This window comes from Kwoniella mangroviensis (assembly GCF_000507465.2).
Source record: "Kwoniella mangroviensis CBS 8507 chromosome 1 map unlocalized Ctg01, whole genome shotgun sequence".
NCBI classification, from domain to species: domain Eukaryota; kingdom Fungi; phylum Basidiomycota; class Tremellomycetes; order Tremellales; family Cryptococcaceae; genus Kwoniella; species Kwoniella mangrovensis.
This window is the reverse complement of record NW_027062533.1, coordinates 3,794,608-3,816,208: the sequence shown is the minus strand read 5'-3', so window position 1 is coordinate 3,816,208 and position 21,601 is coordinate 3,794,608. Positions and strand designations below refer to the sequence as shown.

Here is a 21,601-nt window from a genome sequence, read left to right as displayed (position 1 = left end):
GTAGAATCGCATAACCTACTCGATTATCTTGTTATACATAACCGAAGCGTTATATCCAGCTACCATCGTTTCTTCGCACTTGACCTTCCTCTTGATCAAATTACCGTTAAGATCGTAGGCGTTAGCCTTTTTGATATGTAATTGTAATCGAGAATGGGGCATTGGTGATTGCTATTGACATCAAAATACGAACAATCAATTAGCAAGGATCCTCTGTCTACGTATCGAATGCATTCAAAGAAAGAAAGAGATTCGGGAAGATATGAAAATCTCACTTACAGTACCAGAACTTAACGATTCTTCCTCTTTCGGTTCTCCACTTAGCGCATCGATCAATCCACCACTGGGTGCTGTAGAAGGCTTACCACCGAGAGGAGGTAGATGTTGCGGTATAGCTGTGGACGACCGTTTACCATTCCCGATTTGATAATCCACATTCGCGCCCCACGCCATCACGTCTTTACCGTATTTCCCTTCTTGCACTCCTTTCGCATCGGCCAGCGTCACTGTGTCTAGCGTGGCGTATACGTGGGTGTTAGATGACGGTGATATGGAAAGATTGTGTATTCCGATGGGTAAGAATGTTTGAGCTTTTTCGGAGTACTCTTGAAGACCGCTTATTCTGTACGTCAAACCATTAATTAGCATCAGACATGATCTTAGCCCAATGAGTTTGGTCAAAGCACAGACTGGTACTTTCGAGGAATATGTGATATGAAAAGGTGTATCGTACCACTCACGTTTTGACCCTGACAGGCATACCAGTCGCACTAGTATACATACCCGTTCCCAACGCTCCACTAATCCCACTTCCACAACCCAGTACATCAATAAAATGACCTTGTCTACCAGGGAAGAACCTCTTGATGGTGAAGAAGGTCGTCAATCCGCCAGCTTTCACATCCGTGCATTGTATCTTGGTTCCTGAGGGATAACATTTGGCTAAAACCACCTCAACCGGTACAGGAATGATATCAACCGATGAACTTGATCCCAGCCCAATTTGACCATTTTCATTCGCACCGAAGCCTAACACATGTCCACTATCTGTTCGGACAAAACTTGTCCTTTCGGAACTAGCTACTTGTTGGATTTTGATTCCCTTGAGTGATGGTATTTCCTGTAGGGTGGTTTGGAATCGTATATCCCTGGAAGAAGGGAATTCAACACCTAGAATCGTTTGGACGATCGAAGGTTGCTCGAATTCCTGCTTGGTACCTAGTTGTCTATGCGAGTTTGCCTTTTCGTTCAATGCCAATGAAAATGTACGACCCTTGTTCGTCACCGCCAAGAGATGATTACGACCGACAGAGACATCCACCCATCTCTCACCCCATCCCAGTCCCCCACCTGATGCGCTGAGCTCGACAAAGTCCACACCGGGATCGGTAGAGAAGAGGTAGGACCACCATGATTGGGTGGACTTGTCTTGACGGTCGCATTGCAGTGATTTGGAAGATGGGATGGCGTAAAGGTGACCGTTTTTGGATAGAGCGTACAGTTTTGATGTAGCTGGTGCAAGTGATTTGAGGGACTAGATGGACACACGACCGAATTAGCAGTCTGAAGATTATGCAGAATGAAGGTGAAGATTCTGTGTTCGACCAGGCCACCTAAAAGTACTATGGCTGATTCAGAAAAGCTTGAGGGTTCTCACTCACCTTGCCTTTTAGCGATCTACCCAATTCACCAGACTCGTCATACCCCTTTCCCCACATCCACAGATCTCCCCTTGCATCCACACACGCTCCGTACTCTTCAGACAGCACTAGATCTCTGAGAGGCGTCGTACCGAGCTGTGTGAGGGGTACTGGCTTCTTCACATTTGCCACCTGATTATCCGGGAACAAAGTCAAGTTCTTGTTACTTCCCCATCCATATGTTGAGAATGGTGGAGGTACAGCTGAGATCGATTTCTGCTTTTTAATTATCGGAGACGAGAGAGGATCGGCTGCTTCTGCGAGTAGGGGTGAATAGTGGGTGTGGACGGTGTAGAGGGTAAATGATAGGGCGGATGCGGTGAGGAGTGGGAAAGATCGAGAAGTGAGACGGCGGAAGGTTGAGGATGACATGACGAGATGATGATAATATGCACTGAAAGGTATTTCAGCGCCAAGAAATGTATGGAAGATGTCTATTCCTTGTTGTGCCCAGTGGTGATCTGCTGCTTAGCTGCTTATCTGATTGTCGATGAGGATGATAAGCAGCAAATCATACGGGAACTGTACTGATCCGATGTCGATGGTCATGCATCTATCTACCTTGACTGGTTCTCGACTTTTTGCCGTTATACTTGTGGGACTCCACAGGCCATATCGATGCGGCGACCGCCGACTGCCCTAGGGTGGTCGGATAAAATGGAATAAAATGATACCGCAGATAATAAACGTCCAATTATATAGGTCGTATTGACGATACCCCTCCTTGTAAGATACTACTCATCGTGAGCATCGAACAAGAGCCAACTAGCCAATACACAGAGTCATATACCATATCTCGTCATTGCTCTTATACCTCGTCTCCCTTCACCCATAGCATCATCCACCATGTCATTGCCATTCGCCAGGTCAGCCATCGCATCCACCCGAGCAGTCGTCTCTAGAACAGGTAGAAGGGGTTTCACATCTTCCAGCTCAAGAAGGTCAGAATCACTATTCGTGGTGAGTATTGATCATCCTTTCTTACTGAGACATGTCGACGATATTGATGACTATGATGCCATGGATATATAGCACCGAGATACAGACTACAACAACCCATCTGTACGTTGCTCATCTCCTCTTTCCCTTGTTTTGACTCATGAGGGGCTAAATGTTGATGGTCATTGTAGATAAAATTCGAATTCACACCTGAAAACCTGAAAACAGCCAACGAGATCATCGCCCGATACCCACCTCAATACAAGAAGGGAGCTTGTATGCCATTATTGGATTTGGGTCAAAGACAAAATAAGGGATGGACAAGTATCAGCGTGATGAATGAGGTGGCTAGGTTGTTGGATATGCCTAAGATGAGGGTTTACGAGGTGAGTGATTTGTTGCGATCAACTCTGGTCTTGTGTCCGCTATTTGTGAGACTATGGCCAGGCTTGTGCAAAGACATCAATGGGATAATAGAAGAGAATCAGAACAATGCGTTCCTGCATTAAGAAGGGGGATTAAATAGCGGTTGAGTGTTTAAGGTGTCCAAAGTGTATGCTAGTAGAATGTTGATCAGAATATGAGGTAGTCGTGGGATGTGATGAGAGGCATTTCTGAGTGGGCGCTTTATAGCAGGATATTGGATAACGCCTATATCCAGAACCTACCAAGAATTGATCTCACATATATCTACCAGAAGTACTAATTTTCCTCCAATTCACCAGGTCGCAACTTTCTATACCATGTACAACCGTGAACCCGTCGCTCCCAACTTCGTTCAGCTCTGTACTACGACTCCATGTCAACTGGGTGGATGTGGATCAACCAAAATTCTAGAGACTATCGAATCTCATCTTGGTATCCACCCTGGTCAAACTACGAAGGATGGGAAATTCACTTTGATCGAAGTTGAATGTCTGGGTGCTTGTTCCAACGCTCCAAGTGAGTTTCCCTCTTCTAATCTCATTTAACAGTCAGTTTCATATTGCGATCCATGCTGATTCTCTTGCCTACGATCGTAGTGATGCAGATCGGTGATGAATTCTACGAAGATCTTACACCTGAAACAACCATCAAGATCCTGGATACTTTGGCAAAAGGCGAAAAACCAAAACCTGGTCCTCAATCAAATAGACAAACTTCCGAGAACTCTGCTGGTCTCACCTCGTGAGTAAATTCTCTTGTACACTTATCGGCAAACCTTTTCGTTTGGAATACGTTCGAATAGCCTGATCAACAAGCTGATATTGTCCAATGCTCACCTAGCCTCACAACGAAACCTTACGGTCCAGGAGAGTTCTGTCTACCTGAATTCCAATAAATCGTAAAACATGTATTCTAGACTTGATATAGAGCTGTGAGGATTGGGATGCATCATATACCAGTTTGATTAGTGCTCACTTCATCCATCCTTGGGTCGTCGCCCAACCTAAGTCGACCATTTATGATACTTATGCTTTGGTGATCCAGTGTGTTTGACGCTCTCATCTACCACAAGCACATTTTTGCTTGATCTTATGTACAGAAATGGGATAAGCAGCATCCAAGTGTCTGTAAAACAGATTGGCACAGATTGGCTGCTACACGTGGTCCACTCGTGGTCCGGCTCATCGATCACCTCGTTGACATTGACATGAGCTGTTCACGCTTCAATCTCACCAGCTCACTGCGCGTGATTACAGAGATACAATTGACAGCATCATACTTCGACATCGACGACTTGATATTCAATCAACAAAACCTGTATGCGATCTTACCACAGTGTCCTTCGGGACTGACTCCGCTGCCAACTCTCGATAAGACTAAAGGGTGTTCACCCTTCAGTCCACCGCCAAGATGTCTCAACCTCCCACCTCTGTTCCTACACCTACCCCATCTTCACCCCCTCCACCCTCCGAGTCGTTCCTATCTGACCTAGATGGCACTGCACCTTCCATCCTTGATACGTCATTCGGTGAACCATCTTATGATATAGGAAAAGTAGATGGGAGAGCGTTGAATCTTGTCAGCTGGAAATTGGATGTCAATGCCAGGAGCGAAGATGGAGTTGAAAAGAGGGGTTTTAACGGTGGGTCGTCTGTTTCATCCTAACTGTCAAAACACTAAGTCACCAAGAATCGCTAATTAAACCACTGCACTTGAATGCGATCCCATAGCCATATCGACAGTTCTCAACCATCCTACAAAGAAAGCCGACCCCTTACGGTCCACTCGTAAACCTCTACCACCTTTGCCATTCACTCCTCCAATCCTGCAGAAACCTCCGCCCCCTTCCCACTACGATCCATACTTGCAATCTATCACACCACTATACGACGCTTTCATCGCCTCCCAATCATCCGCATCATCATCAAATCCAGAAATAATCAAATCGCCTTCCCTGGGTGAATTCGATCCCACATCAAATAACCCTAATGATCTCAATATATCTGCAGGTGATCTACCTAGTTTGGACGGTATACCGTCAATGTTCTTTGATCCGCAGTTCAACCTCTCAAATCCCTCGACATGGTCTGACCTAATATCATCTTCCTCCACTTCTTCCTCTCCTTCAAATATCAACTTAAGTTTGGGAGATAGTTTACCGGATAATGTCAATGAGGGATTACAGGATACCCTCTCAACATACTTAGATATCTTAGAACGTCATCTGATACTGGAGATATCCAAAAAATCCAATTCGTTCTTCTCTGCTTTAACCAATTTACAAGATTTAAGTTCAGAATCCAACTCTTGTCTCGACAACATCAAACAGCTGCAAGATTCCTTAAAGGACATAAATGAGAAGCAAGCACACAAGGGTCTGCAGGTTATTCAAAAGCAGGATGGTCTACATAATCTGAAGATTATAGATAAAAACTTAGGGTATATAAGTGAATTGAACGAGGAAGTGGGGGTGTTGAAAAGATTGGTTGATGAAGAAGATTGGTCGGGAAGTTTAAGTTATTTGGAAGATATTGTTAAATGGTGGAATAAATTCAATCCTTCCTCTCAACAGGAAGAACAGGAAGAGAAGGAGAAGGAGATATTGGCATTATCAAGCTTACCTGCCTTGTCGACCTTACCTACAACGATAAATGACTTGACGAGCAGGATAGCAACCCAGTTGGAAAATGCCTTGTCGGCTTATCTTTCGTCGATACTTTCCAAAGAGGCTGGAGAAGGATTGGATAAGTCGGCATTTGGAACTACTGTCGAACCTATATTGACTGGTTTGGTGAGATGCGGGAAAGTGGATTTGGTGGATAACGTATGGAGAGATGCGGTTACTATCAGTATACGAGAGGGTTCAAGGGATGTAAGTGCAGTCTGGCCAGGAGGCGATATCGACAGACGATGCGATGGGGTATTGACAATGAGCTTTTATAGCATCTACCAGTTGGACAGCAGGAAGAAGAGGGCAGCGATAAGCCACCTGAAGCTAGAGGGTAAGCTTAGCCAATTTCGTCCTTTCCAGACAAGACAGCTGATACATTTCGCATCCCGCAGCGCGAGTCTGGCACAATCATTACAGTCGATGGACCATTCATCCTTCCTCCTTCTCTCAACGCAGATGTACGGATCTTTAATATCTAGGATAAAGCTTTCGCAGGAAGTCGGCGAAGAGATCAAAAGGCTACTGGAATCTATCATGTCAGTCACTATATGAAAGACCTAGATAAGAATTTGAGCTGACTGCAATGATCATCAATAGATCATTACCCAAATTATCAATATCGCAATCCCCTTCATCCTCTACGCCACCCGCCGAACCTACTATACCGGACTTGAACAATGCGATAGTATCAGGATGCGAACTTGCTCATACACGTGCGTGCAAGATCTTAGCTGTGAGGGCCGAACAACACGCTTTGTTGGGATTGGAAGAGTTCGTAGAGATCTTCAGGAAGAATTGGGAGTTTATATTGAATACTGAGAAGATCGCTGGGAAGATGATCGTGGGATTGAGAGGTGTCACAGCTTCGCAGGTGAGTGTCTCATTACATTATCCCATATCCCTTGCGATCTAAGTTCGACTTTTCTCGAACTTCCCACTGTGTCTTCGACTTTCATTGATGCTGATTCACATTCTTAGGCGCGATCATTCCTCGTTACATACCATTCCGTGCGATTGACCAAATCCGCCAAGCTGGTTGAAGAAGAACAATGGACTCAGATCGATGTATTGCCAAATGTCCAACATGTCGTTAATCTCCTCATTCAGTCGGCCGTATCTGATCCCCAGGAATGTACAATTCCTCCACCATCGCAACCCACAGAGAATGGAGGAGCGGGCGAGGTATCGACCAAGAAACAGATTGATATCGAAGATAAGAGTTATTTTGTCGTTAAAGCTACTTCGGAAAGCCTGGTATTGCTAGGAGACTATTTGAAGATCGTCATCAATCTGGAATTGGTGGTTACCGATGTGATGTCTAGGATCATTGAGTTCCTAAAGGTGAGTGTAGAACCTGCGGTAGACCCATCCGAGCATATATTTGAAAGAGTTGAATGTCTTATAGTGACAATTATTACTCTCTTGACATTTGATAGTCATTCAACTCCCGTACCTGTCAGGTGGTTCTAGGTGCTGGTGCGATGAGATCTGCAGGGTTGAAAAATATCACAGCCAAACATCTAGGTATGTCGTATACGATTAGCTGACAGGACCGACGATAGGAGCATCAGCTGAAGTAACACATCCATCTCAGCTCTCGCCTCTCAGTCGCTGTCCATCATCATATCTCTGATACCTTACATACGCGAATTTGTCAGAAGACACCTCAGTCCTAAACAGGCAGTCATGTTGACCGAATTTGATAAGCTTAAAAGAGTGAGCTATCCTGCAAACTTTGGCCCTGGACATCAACGAGCTCATACGTCTTGCATTGTGTAGGATTATCAAGAACATCAGAACGAGATTCACGCTAAATTGGTAGCTATCATGTCTGATCGATTGGCCGTACATGTCGGATCATTACGAGTAAGCTTTTTTTCGATACCCGTACTTCCATCGATTCGCAAGCTGACCGTCGATGACTTGACTTTAGGAAATCGATTGGGAAGCTACACCGTCCAAAGATGGTCCAAGACCTTATGCAGAGATGTTGGTGAAAGAGACTGCTACTTTACATAAGGTGTTGTCGAAGTATCTCGCTGCCACTACAGTAGATGTGAGCACTTTTGCACCTTGGATGAACTTATTTTCCTTTAAATATCGGGGAGACAGGTCGCTAATGTACGTTCACGTGTCTAGGCCGTAATGTCAGAAGTCATCGGTGCAATCGTACATCGTCTAAGTGAAGAGTACGGAAAGATTGAGTTCAAGAGTGAAGAAGCTAAGAAGAGGTGAGTGTATCTTTTGTTCTCTCGTGTGGTCAATTGTGATAGTCGACTGATTGATATGTGTGCTATGGGAATAATAGGATGTTACAAGACGTAGCGTTAATCTCGATCCGTCTGACTCCATTATCTGAATCAGGCAAAGAAGTGAGCAAGTTGGAGAATTTGATTAAAGAGAAACCTACGCCGCGGAAACCTATTGGACAGGCCATGAGTGGGTTCCTGAGGAGGAGCGGATCTCAGAAAGGTGCATCGACCGGCGGTGAGGGAGTAGCAGATGAGCAGGATCAGAATGGAGCAGATGATGTTGAAGTGGATGAGGATGGTGAAGGTCTGACTGAACCTGCTGAAAACCTCGGGAAGGAGGGTGAGACGAAATCTGACGAGGTGGAAGTGAAGGGGGGGCAAGGCGCCTTGGGTGAAAAGAAGGAAGATGCGATTGATGAAGGGACCGGGACCATCGCAGCGGAAGAAACGAAGGAACTCCCTGACAACCAGCTTGAGTCTAATCAACCGACAGGGAATGCTTCGGAAGTACCACCACTACCGGAGAAAGGAGATAAGGAAGAAGAACAAGCTCCAGCGATACCTGCCAAAGAAACGCTTTCGCCTGAACTGCCTGAGAAAGATAACGACGTATCAGAACTGCCCCCACCTTCATCCCCACCACTACCACCTGGTAAATGAACCTTGTAAATAGACTAGAAAGAGGACTAACGTGTATCATAACGTATGAGTAGAGTAACGCATAATGCATTCATCATGATGTCTTGGAATTGCGAGCGTTGCTCAATTGCCGAGGAGCGCTTGTTTGGTTCGGGGTAGGGTAGGCCGGTCAAATCCGAGATTCACTCGATAAAACAGATCTCGACTTTTTTCGTCATGAGATGTCATCTCTTCCTTCAGCATTTTTATCTTTCGTGCAATTTATAACATACATCCATTAACTACAAGGTATAGGATCTTTTCATTGTTACATACACTCCATCAGCATCAATGAAAGGCATGGACGAATGGTTGTAAACAACCGGAATCCCGATTGACAGTATCCTGTGTAAAGCGTTTTACCGAGCCTTCTTCACATATCTCCCTATGACATCGACTCGATACAATGACTACACATCATCCGAATCCACCTCTACCTCTGACGGAAGGGAAATATGACTCCGATGATCAACAGAAGAATCCACACGGAAAGAAGAAGTGGTTTCACCCATTCAAGATTTTAGGATTTCTATTAGATAACTGGTTTCTTATTGGGATAGGAGTATCGATAGTGCTAGCATGGAGGTTCCCAAACGTAGCTGCAGATGGAGGTGGTGAGTACTGAGCTGTTAAGCTACAAATTCCTCATTACGAGATAAAAATTGAGCCAGCTGGGTGTCGATGCTGACATACATATGATCTTCGATCAGTCATCCGTTCTGAATATTCTATTAAATACGGCGCTATCGCCATTATATTCCTCATCACAGGTTTAACCCTCTCTACCAAATCCTTATATGTCCAACTGCGTAATTGGAAACTACATCTCTTCACTCAGCTGTTCAGCTTCCTCTTCTTCCCCGCTGTCGTATTTGCAATTGTGAATATTGTGAATGCCTCACATGGGAATATAGATAAATACGTGTTGGCCGGATTGGTAGTTATGGGAGTCATGCCTACGACGGTTGCTTCGAATATCACTATGACGAGATCGGCTGGAGGTAGTACCGAAAGTGCAACGATTGAAGTTTGTATTGGTACGTCCAACATATCCTCTCACTACATTCCATCCATCCAATTTTTTCCATCCATCCGTGAGAAGAGTATACTGATCGGGATATGCATATGAATATTGATAGGAAACTTACTGGGTACATTCATCACTCCTTTATTATGTTCTTTATTCTTCTCTTCGGATACTTGGTCGTTCGGTAAACCCATTGCTAAAGATGGTGGGGGATCGACAGCGGATGGGTTGAAAGAGATTTACAGGCAGTTGGCCAAAGAAATAGGTCTGGCTATATTCGTTCCACTAGTGAGTCTGACAGGGGTATTAAATAACCAAACCAGATAACAGAATCATATTCGATATAATATATCGAAATATGTACGCGATCTGTGAGCTGATGGAGATATTGTAATGTTAGTTCGTTGGTCAGGTCATCCAAAAGTAAGTCAAGTCATGACCATCCATCATTGAGTTGTAGATCCTCAAACTCTCAGAAATGATTGATTGCTGATAAGGTGCTATCGCGACAATCAGCGTATTCCCGAAACGGACTCAATGGGTATCGACCAAATTTAGATTAGCCAAAATATCAACTTTCTTCCTCCTCTTACTCATATGGTGAGTCAAACTCCCTAGTCTCTATTGACATCACTTTGTGGACTGACAGTAAAACTGTACCTACAACAATTGCAGGTCCGTTTTCTCTACTCAATTCAAAGCCCAAGCATTCGAAGCAGTCTCAACATCATCTATAATATTCCTTGTGTTCCTCAATCTGGGTTTATACGGAGTATTCACTTTACTTTGCGTTTTCCTCACTCGATTACCTTTCTCTCATCCATCTTCACCATCAAACGTACATATCAATACCGGAATATCCTCTAAGCGGAATTCTGGGAGAAGGCTTGTGAATATACAATCATTCAGGTTCAACAAAAGAGAATCTACTGCGATATGCTTTTGTGCAGTCGCAAAAGGAATGGTGGTTGGTGCTCCCACGTTGAGTATTTTGTACGGTGGATTCCCGGAACAGCAGAAAGCAATTTTATCGATTCCTTTAGTATTATATCAAGGTGAGTTTATATTTCCTGCCTTTCCGTGGATCACAATCATATCTCAATTAAAGGATAGCTGAATGTTGTGTTCCGCATTGCTAGGTCAACAAGTTGCCGTAGCCCAGATTCTGGTCTATTTCTTCAAGAAGTGGAATGAGAAGCCTGATACATATTTCCAAGATCCTCCCGCTGCGGACGTCAAGGATTCCCCTCGGAATTCGAACAATCCTGAAGACAACCGCATAGCGAACGAACAGCAGGAGAAAGCATGAATTCAAAACTTGTATGGAATCCAGGGAACTGGAAAGGAAGCTACGGTCTAGATGATGGGAATAGATGATATTATAGATTATATAGATCCTCCATGATTGTTGTTTGTAATATACCGACTTAAACAGACCATGTTGGATGTCATATATACGAAATTATACAGATCGAGATAGTAAGATTATGAATATTGTTCAATAACCGCATGAATGTTTTCACGGATGATCGATTTTGAACTTCCCAAAAACGTCTTCAGTAGCTCTACCGGCTTCGATCCACCAAGGTAAGATAATCTCCTTCACCAATTCCAAATAGATCGCTTGAACCGACTCAAAGCAGACACCATTTCCTGTCTGCCTGTCCTGATCTAAGGGTGAACCAGCTAATCGATGCCAATCGGGCCAACCCATCGCTCTCTTTCTCTCAGCTATCGTGAACTTGCGATCTTGCTAAATACAAAAACAAAGTGAATCAGTCAGCAATCTTTCAATCGGGCAAATCCAACACTCACCGAAAAGTGGATCACAGCGGTACCCTTTTGGCCGGGAGAAGAATTGGTGAGAAGGGTAGAGAATCCTTCAGATCCGATGGCTCTTCGATCGCAGCCTATTGAGACCATTAGCCAAGGTCAATGTTTGAGTGATGAAGAGCAATGGAAAACACACCTTGAGGCTTCGCTTCTCTGGCCGAGGCGAATATGCTGAAACATGATCGTTATGTCAGCAATGTACTCTTCGACTACTATAGAACATTGATAACTCACATCTTCTTGGCCCCATCTGTGACGTAAGATGTATGATGGTCATGAACGGATGTGGCCTCTCCCCTCTTCTCTTTCTGATAGTCATTCGATGGGGTCGAGGCATAAGGTATCTGGTGAGCGAAACCGACTCTAGTACGATTCCCTTGTTGACCATCCCTTCCGCCCTCGAAGACTGGAATCTGAGGTCGACGAGGGATCCTCGGAATACCTGGTGGACTGACAATCAAGGCCATCTCAGCTTTTCCCCTCTTGTATGCTCACGATGTGAACGGATAAAGCCGGGTCTAGACACTCACGGCAAGTATTCGAAAGCTATACAAGGGATATTAGCGAACAATCTCGAATATGGAGATTACATGACCTCACCAGGAAAGTCGGACACAGCATCCCTGATGGTCACCGCAGGGTGAAGGCCAGTACCAGGTGTAGCTCGTTGACCAAGGTAGAAAGGCTTCAGAGATTCAGCTTTATCTGTTTTGAAGACAGTGGCTGTAGTCTTGGGATTGGCATGACTAGGTGTTGGGAATTCAGGTAATGATAATCCCATTCTAACACCTTGAATGAATGTTCGCAATCGATTTTGGGGAGTACCGTAACCTCTAGAATCGACGATCCCCAAGCGACATGAATATCTATGAGCATGCACAGCAACTCATCAGTGATTACGCAAGACCTGGAAGATGCGTTGCGATGACTTACCCATTCTGAGACAATTCCTTCATCGCCGCTCTTCCATAATTATGTTCTCCTTGCATACCCGCATCTCCGCCCTTATCATCTTTGAAAGCAGAAACATTCTCAATAATGACCACATAGGGTCGTAGACGGAAGACTTCCGCTAACATAATCCACAATTCATCGTTCCTTGGGTCGGGGTTTTTACCAGCGGAAAGATTGTTCGCATGATTCACCCTTGAATGACCTTGACTGCAGGACAAGAACAAATGGTGTCAGATCTGTCATGGTGCGATAGACTGTTGGTCGAGACCTACCATGGCGGACCACCAGTCATCAAAAAGACGGTGCCAGGCGAGGGGAAAGCCTTCGGACCTGTCGGAGAGTTTCGACTCGTCGTATACTGATATATCTCGCGGACTCTACCATAGTGTACAGTCATACGAGGAGCTTCCCGTCTGTAAAGCTTGGTCAGCGAAAGGATGCACGTGTATGTTGTCAGTGTGGATGACCTACTTCAGATAGTGCAATGTCTGGCACGCCACTTTATCTGCATCTGTAGCAGACACCCATTCGAAAATATCCAGCCCCGGTAAAATGAAACCACCCGCTCCAGAGTAGTAATCTGCCGCGGTAAATCGACAGGCTTTGATACAATTCACCACGTCTTGATGTTTTTGCTTCTCGACTTCGAGACATGACAAACAGGTTCGAAGAGGTCGTTGCAGAGCGGCGATAGTACTCGAAACGTGAGAATTAGTGATTCCCTCAGAACACCAGAATGCTTTATGCCCATCAAGATATTGTGCGTCTTCTTCCTTGGGGAGTACATAGACTTTACCCATGATCGACTGAACCAGATGCTCCTCGTATTTGTCCGTGACGACCAGACGGCGCTACGAGATGCCTTGTCAGTCTCGCGAAGCAGCTCAAACTCACAGGGCACTGAAATTCACGTTTGATACAAATCCATTGTACTTCGCACCTATAACTTCGCCGAACCTCTTCAGTCTTCTCATTCTGACCATCAATTGGCCATTGACTCTGCTCCAACCTTGAATCTGACCTATAAGGAATGGTCGCCCTCGGATTTTAGGATCGACGGTGATGAAGTCATGCATGTGGTATCCGTCGTCACAGAAATGTAAGGTATCACCAAGCACTCGCGGGTCATCGAATTTATGCTTTTGGTGTCGAGACGCACAGGAATCGCAACGATCAAATCCATCTTGGAATACAGGCTCGCGTATAGTTGACAAGGAAGGCTGGTCGACAAATCTACGGCAAGAAACAAGATTTACTATGATGTTGAACTTGATCAGGAGTTAAGCGTACTCACTGACAAAAATACTTGGAGCTGCCCCTTCTCTTTCCCTTGATCCCGCCTATGAGCTCGAAATCGAGTTTCTGTCCTTTCAATATCTGCTTTATGGAGATATCCTGACATTGAGCATTTCTCAAGAACAGCTCGCCATCCCGACCGCTTGAGTCTGTGTGTGGATTGGGAGATTTGATATAATGAACATGCGCGAAATGTTTGTCTTTGATAGATACATCATCAAATTTGAGGGTGAAAATAGATCGGATGAGTGCATATAAGGGAGGACGATGAGGCAGCACGATAGCATTGTCCACCTGATACCGTGTATCAGCCAATTGGCAATAGGCTTGATCCCCGTCTGCTTCTTCTTCTTCCACCACCGAGTACTCACAATGAACTCCACATCATCATGGATAAAACCTTTCCTGTAAATTTTGATGCATCTTTCTTCAAACCCGTCCACATCGTATGTGCTTTGTCTCTCAACAGGGCTGTCTGTGGTATCTACTATCCATGTCAAGTGGGATTTGAGATGTGGTCGGTACCCAGTTGCATTTTGAGATCGAAAGGGGTGATGACTCTGCATGTGATCGGGCGGGCAGGTTGAAGAATTAATCGAAATGTGAGATCTATATCTCTTGGAAGGTGTGTTTCTATGTGACGACCTGAGTGTTTCCGTCTGTTTCTCTTTGGCCTCGACTAACTCTTCCTAGTGATAATGAGATGAAGGGATCACTCAGCAATGGTTCAACAAAGCTGACGAGAGGTTTTTGACTGACTTGTACGGATAATTCTTTCAACTGAGTCCTTATCTCTTCATTATCTTCGTCATCGTCGGACGATATCACCTCGATCACACACTCTCTCTTCCGTTTCTTGTTATCATCGTCTATGGATTGGATATATTAGCACAAATCATCGAGGAAATTAAGCGAGATCAATTCACCTCCTGATCTTCGAGTCGAGCTGGAAGTCGAAGTTGATCTGGAGGTCATATCGATCAATTCAAGCTCGGAATCTGAATCGTCGATTTCAATTATATCGCTGGAAGACATGTTGTGGATAGATCACTAGGGGTACGTCAAGTTTAGGATATGCAGAAGGATGAAGTAAGTCGAAAAAATAGAATGAATGAAAAGAGAGGATGTCGAGTTCGTCAGTAACGCTAATTACTATTTATATACTCAGTACTACAGTACGGCTGTCAGTCATCAAGGAGCAAAAAACAAATACACGATATTGTGATGGTCGTCAACCAAGACTGACCACGAGTAGTTTGATGTTGAGCTGACGAGATACAGTATAACTAACCATCTCTCATTAGCTCAACGTGAATGTCAATATTGATTGCACTCCAATACTGATCTTTTCCATAGTAGTCTTCCCATCCTTGCAGCACGGGATCATCGTCAGCTTTTTTTTATAGATAGTGTACATGGATAGCGATCTGATAGTCGAAGTGGTCCAACTGTTGATGTATTGATCAGACCGCAAAAGTCATGTAGAACTCCAGGATGTCCTCATTCTGTACCGGCTACTCCATGTACTGTACGTCACCGGTTACTAACCATCCCATCTCTCTCAGTTTTACGATCGACCTTGGATCTGTATTGTACAGTAAGATGGATAGATAACCAGCTTCATTACCCGTCCAATATCTCTAACACATCTCCCAGACAGAGAGTATCATTGCACAACCCAACCCTCAGACCCAGTCAACATGTCCTCATCATCCGATCGACAACCCCTCCTGCCTACCCACTCCTCCACCTCTAAACCACATATCAACCATTCCTCCTCCTCCCGTCTATCTACCACCCGTATATCCTTTCCTTCATCTACCACCTCGGCACTGGGCTCATCAGATACAGTCGACGACGATCAGACCGTCGTATCTACCTCTCCGAAGAAAGGCAAACATCGGGCATTCTCCGGTAGTCCACTGACAGCAGGCGAAGGTCAAAGAAAACCTGGTTTACCCAAATTATCGAGAGAATGTTTGATCAGGTGAGCATCCCATTCCAGAATCACTTACCAGCCCAACTAATCCTGGATATGGATATATCGGCTGATGTGACAATATACTGTATTGGACTCTTAGCGAGATCAAGTGTTATGGTTCATACATGTTACCTCCCCTACTCGTATTCGGAGTATTGGCAATTGGTATTAGTCTTTTGATATACGGTTGGAAGAGAGGTTGGTTCAAGTGAGAAATCAGTAAAAAGGTGAGATTACTTCATTCAATCCGACCTCCCGTCTCAGGTAAATCGACTTCTGATTTGCCTTATTGCATTGCATGGTTTATCACAGCTGATGACTTGTAATTCTCCACTTCTCCTGATGTAGACTACGATGTTCACCTTGCTCTCAATCCTTATCAATCTGCGTAAGAAGCCATTCTATCCGTTGTATCATAGTATCATTTCGTGTTGTATCAAGACTACCGTCTATGAACTAAGCAATGATGTGAATGTTTATGTTAATCAAATGCTTATTCGTTTCAATGCATGATGATGATACAGTTATATGTAATCTCGAATAATGACAGAAGAACCATAATCAAAAACACCAAAAACCAAAAACCAAAAACCAAAAACCGAAATGGAATGAAATCTTGTAAATCGTCCTGCTACTACTGATTCTTCCCTCTTCCTGTCAATTTGCTTTCACCTTGATACCTTGATACCAAATGAAGCGTTGGCAGTGGTGGTACAACATTTACGGGCCGAAAAAGGATTTGTGCTTGTGATTCAGGTCCTTCATGGGCCCGTCATCCTCTGAACTATCTCCTCAAGTAATAATCTCAAAAATGTTCCATCGAGCTACAACACCAAGACGCATATCAGTATGACTGTCAAACGAGCTGAAATTGAATCCTTAAAAGGGGAGGGAGACAAGCTCACAGGTACATCCTCTCCATTGTTCAGGAGATGTTCACCATGTTGTCTCGGGAATGTGTCCCATTCTTCCCTTGATATCGCTCGGTCATTCCACTGTACAATCCGAGGGATGATCAGTGACATGGAATGGAAGACTGGATCAAGCTGAACGGGTTGGATGACTTACGATCGGTATGTATTCGTGGTTCAGTATATCAGATACAATTTGATGTTCGGGCAACCAAGAGTTGGGAGGGAATATCTACATAATAGGAGTCCAGATTGATCAGCATTGTTTACGATCACATAAAATGTGAAGAATGTGAATAAGTTGCAGTAGCCAGAAGTCATCGAACTCACTTCAATAACTATTCCACCTTCAGGCATCCAGAGCTGGTTAGTCAGTCCATCACCATGTACCCCAATAAGGATCTAGCACATAGTAGGATAATCAGGTTAGCATCCACCACAACAACTTATCTCCATGGTCCTCAGATACACTCACATCAGCATCATGTACAGCCTCGACCTTCTCCTTCCCGCTCAGTTTACCCAGCTTCTTATGTCCCACCGTAGCTTTGCCAATCGACTCGATCTCCCCTAACACCACCGACAATTCCTTATGTCCTTCCGGGCTTAACTTCCGATTAGTATTCTGTCTATCTACATACACAATCTTCGGTAGACCTTTCAGCGCTCTCTGAGGATCTATGCGATTAGGCGGTGAAGGGATTGATAAGTGGGATAAGAACGCTTCTCGTACAGGTGTGAAGAAGAATGGTGGATGTGGACGCGAGAATATCGATGCTGCCATTTTATTGAGAGAATCTGAGAGGGGGTTGTGTCGATGCGAAGCCCATCGGTCTGCTATGACGACTATAGGTAAATCAAGCGTCAGTAGGGGTCAGGGTATACATGAGAGTACGAAAGCGATGTCAATAATAGGCCTTAAATGAGCGAGTCAGACTCACCTCGCTCGAGGAAAATCCAGCCTTGGTGAGATTGCGATTCATCATTAAGCATACTCCAGTGATACGGCTCGATGAGGTTAGCTATGTTGTTTGAGAATGATGAATTAGCAAACTTTCAATGCTCGATTTCAATAGCCAAAAGCCAGACATTGCATCATGGCCACATCCTGCCCTATTCCTCCTGTCCCATCGATCAAGATTATAAACTTGTAGATCTCACTCACCTTCCCCAAAAACACCTTTCAATACCAGCTCATTCATCCCTTCTTCATCCCTCCATCCTTCAGCAGCTTTCCACGGTATCACCACTCTCTTCGGCACTTTCGGAACTTCTATACCTGGTCTCACCTGTTCGACCAACTCCATCGGGGCAGGGACGGATGCCAATGCCGTTGTGGATCCTAGGAAAACCTCGGCAATAAAGGGGTAGTAGGAGGATAGGTAATGCCACATGTCTGTCTTGGCTCCGTCATTTATGAAAACTAGATATGGTGAATAAATCAAATCAGCCTTTCTTCAATGTGATCATGGAGACGGGATATTGGGAGATGCAGTAAATCAAGAGGTATGATCGGATACCTCGATGTTTTACACTCACTTGTGGATCCCTCTAAGACCAAAGCATCTTCCGCACCTCTCATTTCCAGATCCTCAGGATCCCTCACGACCTCCCAGAGTGTATCCCCACTGACCACCCTGCTCATACCTGGTATAGTCTTTCTTCGAGTATTCATCACGTAAAAAGTCTGATTCTTGATCCATAAATTCTGAAAAACTTGATGGCCTGGTACACCCCCTAGGTACCTTGTTTGGCTTATACGTGGGTCGGGAGAAGTGGACTGTAGAGAAGTGTCGATAGGCGTCGAGTGGATGGAAGGTGAGAATGGTGAGGGGGAGATGGGAGGAATGGGTGAAGAGGGTTTGGAGAATATCTTAGGGATTGATAAGGGAGGTAGTTTATCGGACTGTACGTTGGTGTAAAGTAGAAGGAAGTCGGTCAGTGCATGAAGGTCGAAACTATCAATCGTCATGTACGAAATCAAGACCACTCACTGCATATTCTCTGGCGGTAGGTGAGAGATGGAGTGATACTATAGTCAGACCAAGTAAAAGACCTAAGATACATGTTGTAAGGGCCGTTCATCAGTACAGACTAAGTTTCACGACTTAAAGCCTTCGAGCTGCGACCAGACTCACCAAAAGTCAGGCATACCACCGATCTCGGACGTCTCAGTCCCTCCATTATGGCCTATATGCAGTGACCTTATGTCAAGTTCCACCTGATCACTTTCACGGAATAGTCACTTCTTCCACCTTTCGTCGGTGTCTGAACGTTCCTCGCTGGTCGTTCTTCTCGACGTGGGAATATCTCCTATACCTGACCCGAGTCCACTGTACACTGTAGGTATAGTAATTGATACGAGGGTTGATGACTATTGCAGTACCAAGTGAGGTGTAGGGTCCGCGAGACGGAGGGAAGTCACCTGTAAGAAGGTGTGAAGTTGAATTGCGTAAAAAAGTGGAGGATGATTTTCAAGGCAAGGGCAAGGGAAGATCAACGTTTGGTCTGATGGGCTTGGCGAACGATGTAAGAACTAAGATGTGACAGGTGAGACTCGTCGAAGCTGTCGAAGGATGACGATGAGAGGGGAGTGTGGTGTGACTGTATCGATCAATTTCACCTGATTGCTTGCTATCAATCTCATGTCCGCAGCTGTCACTAATTTCGTAGCTAGCAAGTGTGAATTCACCCAATTAAGCTTTTGCGCTAATTGCAGTGCATGATCGCTCGATCCGTCGGAATGGTAGATAAGGCACACATGTGATCCGAGATGGCTGATAAGCCCAACAGCATGAACAAACCCATATAAACGCTGTCAAGACATCATCATTTTTATCAGATTGATTGCAAGTCACATCATGACCATGGATGATTCATCATCTGACGAGCACTGATGCATGCCGCATGTCGCATGGAATCGCTCACATACTGCAGACCTTGTTTGCTCTCCGGCTACTCGGTCTCGGTGTATGACGTTGGGACATTCTTGGCGCATGAAACAAAGAAGCACATCACTTAGTAATCATGTGTATGTTGAAGGACGGATCCGCTGTGAATGCATAAAGAGGGGGAAAGATGCATATTTCACTCACCGATCTCATCATCATCATCCCATTTCCAGTTACTCGCACTGACTCAACATGATCGTTCAACTCATATTTCTCACTGCCCTTGCTTCTTCGACGGGAGTTATTGTCACTCCTACTGAAGGTCGAAACAACAAAGCCATCCCGGATCCACAAGCAGAGTGTCGATCTTTCTACGCCGACGTCTATGCAGAGACCAACTCGAATATCGATTTAAAGTCCGTTATAGGTGGACCGTAAGTCACACCCTTCTATTTCCTCTCACTTCATCCCCCTAAGCTAAGATCTTTGACCTAAGGCTGACATGACATATTCATACGATGGATAGAGCAGAGAACCAACAGGCTCTGACTGAACCAATCATCTCATATTTTGCAGCGGGCAGTACCCTTCCATCCCAGATTTTCGCCGCACCCACACTAGAGGTGAAAGAGACGTATCAATTATGGTTCGAACATTGTCGACCTAAATCTGGACTGGTCAAAGGGGTTTATCAAACTCATCATGGCTTAGTGGGGAATGCAGGTTATTGGAATGTCCAAGGGGAGTAAGTGGTGTACACTCCTTCTCAGGATACAGCTCGCAGTAAAGATAGGATGCATTGATATTGATTACGTTACGGGTGATGGTGATTATACGATTATACGACTTATTCCTTCGCTGAGAATGCTGCTGCGAACGGATGGGGTGAGTTGCAGTCTCACTTTTTTCTTCCAACGTGGATAATAGCTATGAAATTTTATGTGGAACGTTGGCTGATCTGTACGTGCTGTATGTACTTCATCCACCCTGTCATACGATCGACTAGGAGTTGGTCGTTCAGCTCACCCCGTTGGTACGAATACCGTTCAGATGCCATTCGAGATCCAACAATCCATATCTATCGCCAGTGCACTTAGAGAAGGAACTTTGGTTGATATTGGAAAATTCGATTCGATCATCGGTATAGGACATTGTACGTCAGATAGAACCATATCAATACTTGAGCTAGCAGGGCTGAAATGTCGTGACATCCAAGCTGATGATATGTGGTGGGATGGGGTTCTACTTTAGCATACGGTTCAGCATTACTTACGGGAGTATCAGCCCTCTCACCATCCACATTCGACGCCATCGTCCTTACTGGATTCTCAAACAACGTTACAGAAGGTCCATTAGGTCTATTTTCTTCCAATCTACCATCGCCTCCGTAGCCTACCCTGAGAGGTTTGCGGGTCATCCAAATGATTATGTGATAACTCCTTCTCAGACAAATGATCAAATTGAATTTTTCCATTATCCAAATTACACTCAGGAGGCTTTGGATAGATTTACAAGTGGGAAAGGAGAATTCCCACTTGGTCAACAATGTTCGTACAGTATTTCCTTTCCTCCCTTCTATTTGGCTTGCCTTTCACAACTCGATTGAATTCCAACCTACTGACCCTGATATTCTGTTTTGCATTTGTTTTATGATTTGCAGACTCAGTAGAATTCCCCTTCACACTCAACAGAGAGAACTACACCCACCCTGTCTTGGTGATTACCGGTGAGAAAGATGGTGTATTTTGTTCGGCAGATTGCTATATCACCTCATTGGATCCCCCTGCCACTCAATTGGATACGACCAAGGTAATGTTCCCCTCTGTGAACAATTTCCAGACTGTCGTGATCAATGATACGGCCCATGGTATCAATTCCCATAAAACCGCCAAAGAGGCTTATAAGAGGATCTTCGAGTTCGTGGATGGTTTGAGTTTGGGAGTTTCAGAGTAGGCTGTGAACCAGGACAATATGATATGATGCGTTATAATGATATTTCCACATTGTGTACCGTATTTTACGCGATTATCTGTTCATGATTT

General features: G+C 44.6%; 9 protein-coding genes across 9 annotated transcripts; 6 read left to right on the top strand and 3 right to left on the bottom strand.

Moving 5' to 3' along the window:
* Positions 1-15: 15 nt before the first annotated feature.
* I203_101415 (uncharacterized protein) lies at positions 16-2,072 on the bottom strand (the record flags this gene model as incomplete). Its single annotated transcript, XM_019148744.1, has 4 exons — positions 16-171; positions 280-622; positions 741-1,534; positions 1,662-2,072. 4 exons carry the CDS (start codon positions 2,070-2,072, stop codon positions 16-18), a joined length of 1,704 nt encoding a protein of 567 aa, XP_019001763.1.
* A 474-nt stretch (positions 2,073-2,546) lies between these two features.
* On the top strand, positions 2,547-3,960 carry I203_101414 (uncharacterized protein; the record flags this gene model as incomplete). Its single annotated transcript, XM_019148743.1, has 6 exons — positions 2,547-2,660; positions 2,733-2,762; positions 2,831-3,025; positions 3,365-3,581; positions 3,662-3,806; positions 3,906-3,960. 6 exons carry the CDS (start codon positions 2,547-2,549, stop codon positions 3,958-3,960), a joined length of 756 nt encoding a protein of 251 aa, XP_019001762.1.
* A 515-nt stretch (positions 3,961-4,475) lies between these two features.
* On the top strand, positions 4,476-8,648 carry I203_101413 (uncharacterized protein; the record flags this gene model as incomplete). Its single annotated transcript, XM_065516877.1, has 13 exons — positions 4,476-4,707; positions 4,796-5,023; positions 5,075-5,937; positions 6,009-6,067; positions 6,129-6,272; positions 6,334-6,607; positions 6,715-7,077; positions 7,173-7,260; positions 7,331-7,452; positions 7,516-7,602; positions 7,670-7,792; positions 7,876-7,967; positions 8,045-8,648. 13 exons carry the CDS (start codon positions 4,476-4,478, stop codon positions 8,646-8,648), a joined length of 3,279 nt encoding a protein of 1,092 aa, XP_065373695.1.
* Positions 8,649-9,072: 424 nt separating this feature from the next.
* Positions 9,073-11,002, top strand: I203_101412 (uncharacterized protein; the record flags this gene model as incomplete). Its single annotated transcript, XM_019148741.1, has 7 exons — positions 9,073-9,280; positions 9,377-9,703; positions 9,806-9,981; positions 10,094-10,116; positions 10,210-10,293; positions 10,369-10,748; positions 10,833-11,002. 7 exons carry the CDS (start codon positions 9,073-9,075, stop codon positions 11,000-11,002), a joined length of 1,368 nt encoding a protein of 455 aa, XP_019001760.1.
* Positions 11,003-11,212: 210 nt separating this feature from the next.
* Positions 11,213-14,811, bottom strand: I203_101411 (uncharacterized protein; the record flags this gene model as incomplete). Its single annotated transcript, XM_019148740.1, has 14 exons — positions 11,213-11,446; positions 11,509-11,603; positions 11,663-11,697; positions 11,761-11,976; positions 12,057-12,072; positions 12,127-12,392; positions 12,460-12,687; positions 12,753-12,893; positions 12,952-13,331; positions 13,392-13,713; positions 13,775-14,070; positions 14,148-14,465; positions 14,536-14,645; positions 14,703-14,811. 14 exons carry the CDS (start codon positions 14,809-14,811, stop codon positions 11,213-11,215), a joined length of 2,766 nt encoding a protein of 921 aa, XP_019001759.1.
* Positions 14,812-15,476: 665 nt separating this feature from the next.
* Positions 15,477-15,969, top strand: I203_101410 (uncharacterized protein; the record flags this gene model as incomplete). The annotated part of the gene is made up of 2 exons (XM_019148739.1): positions 15,477-15,763; positions 15,858-15,969. 2 exons carry the CDS (start codon positions 15,477-15,479, stop codon positions 15,967-15,969), a joined length of 399 nt encoding a protein of 132 aa, XP_019001758.1.
* Positions 15,970-16,518: 549 nt separating this feature from the next.
* I203_101409 (uncharacterized protein) lies at positions 16,519-18,852 on the bottom strand (the record flags this gene model as incomplete). The annotated part of the gene is made up of 10 exons (XM_019148738.1): positions 16,519-16,581; positions 16,663-16,752; positions 16,826-16,900; positions 16,999-17,070; positions 17,144-17,514; positions 17,610-17,690; positions 17,834-18,091; positions 18,208-18,574; positions 18,663-18,724; positions 18,807-18,852. 10 exons carry the CDS (start codon positions 18,850-18,852, stop codon positions 16,519-16,521), a joined length of 1,485 nt encoding a protein of 494 aa, XP_019001757.1.
* A 959-nt stretch (positions 18,853-19,811) lies between these two features.
* On the top strand, positions 19,812-20,308 carry I203_101408 (uncharacterized protein; the record flags this gene model as incomplete). Its single annotated transcript, XM_019148737.1, has 2 exons — positions 19,812-19,993; positions 20,086-20,308. 2 exons carry the CDS (start codon positions 19,812-19,814, stop codon positions 20,306-20,308), a joined length of 405 nt encoding a protein of 134 aa, XP_019001756.1.
* Positions 20,309-20,609: 301 nt separating this feature from the next.
* On the top strand, positions 20,610-21,512 carry I203_101407 (uncharacterized protein; the record flags this gene model as incomplete). Its single annotated transcript, XM_065516876.1, has 4 exons — positions 20,610-20,712; positions 20,811-20,906; positions 20,951-21,106; positions 21,220-21,512. The coding sequence occupies 4 exons, from the start codon at positions 20,610-20,612 to the stop codon at positions 21,510-21,512; spliced, it is 648 nt and encodes a 215-aa protein (XP_065373694.1).
* Between the last annotated feature and the right edge of the window lie 89 nt (positions 21,513-21,601).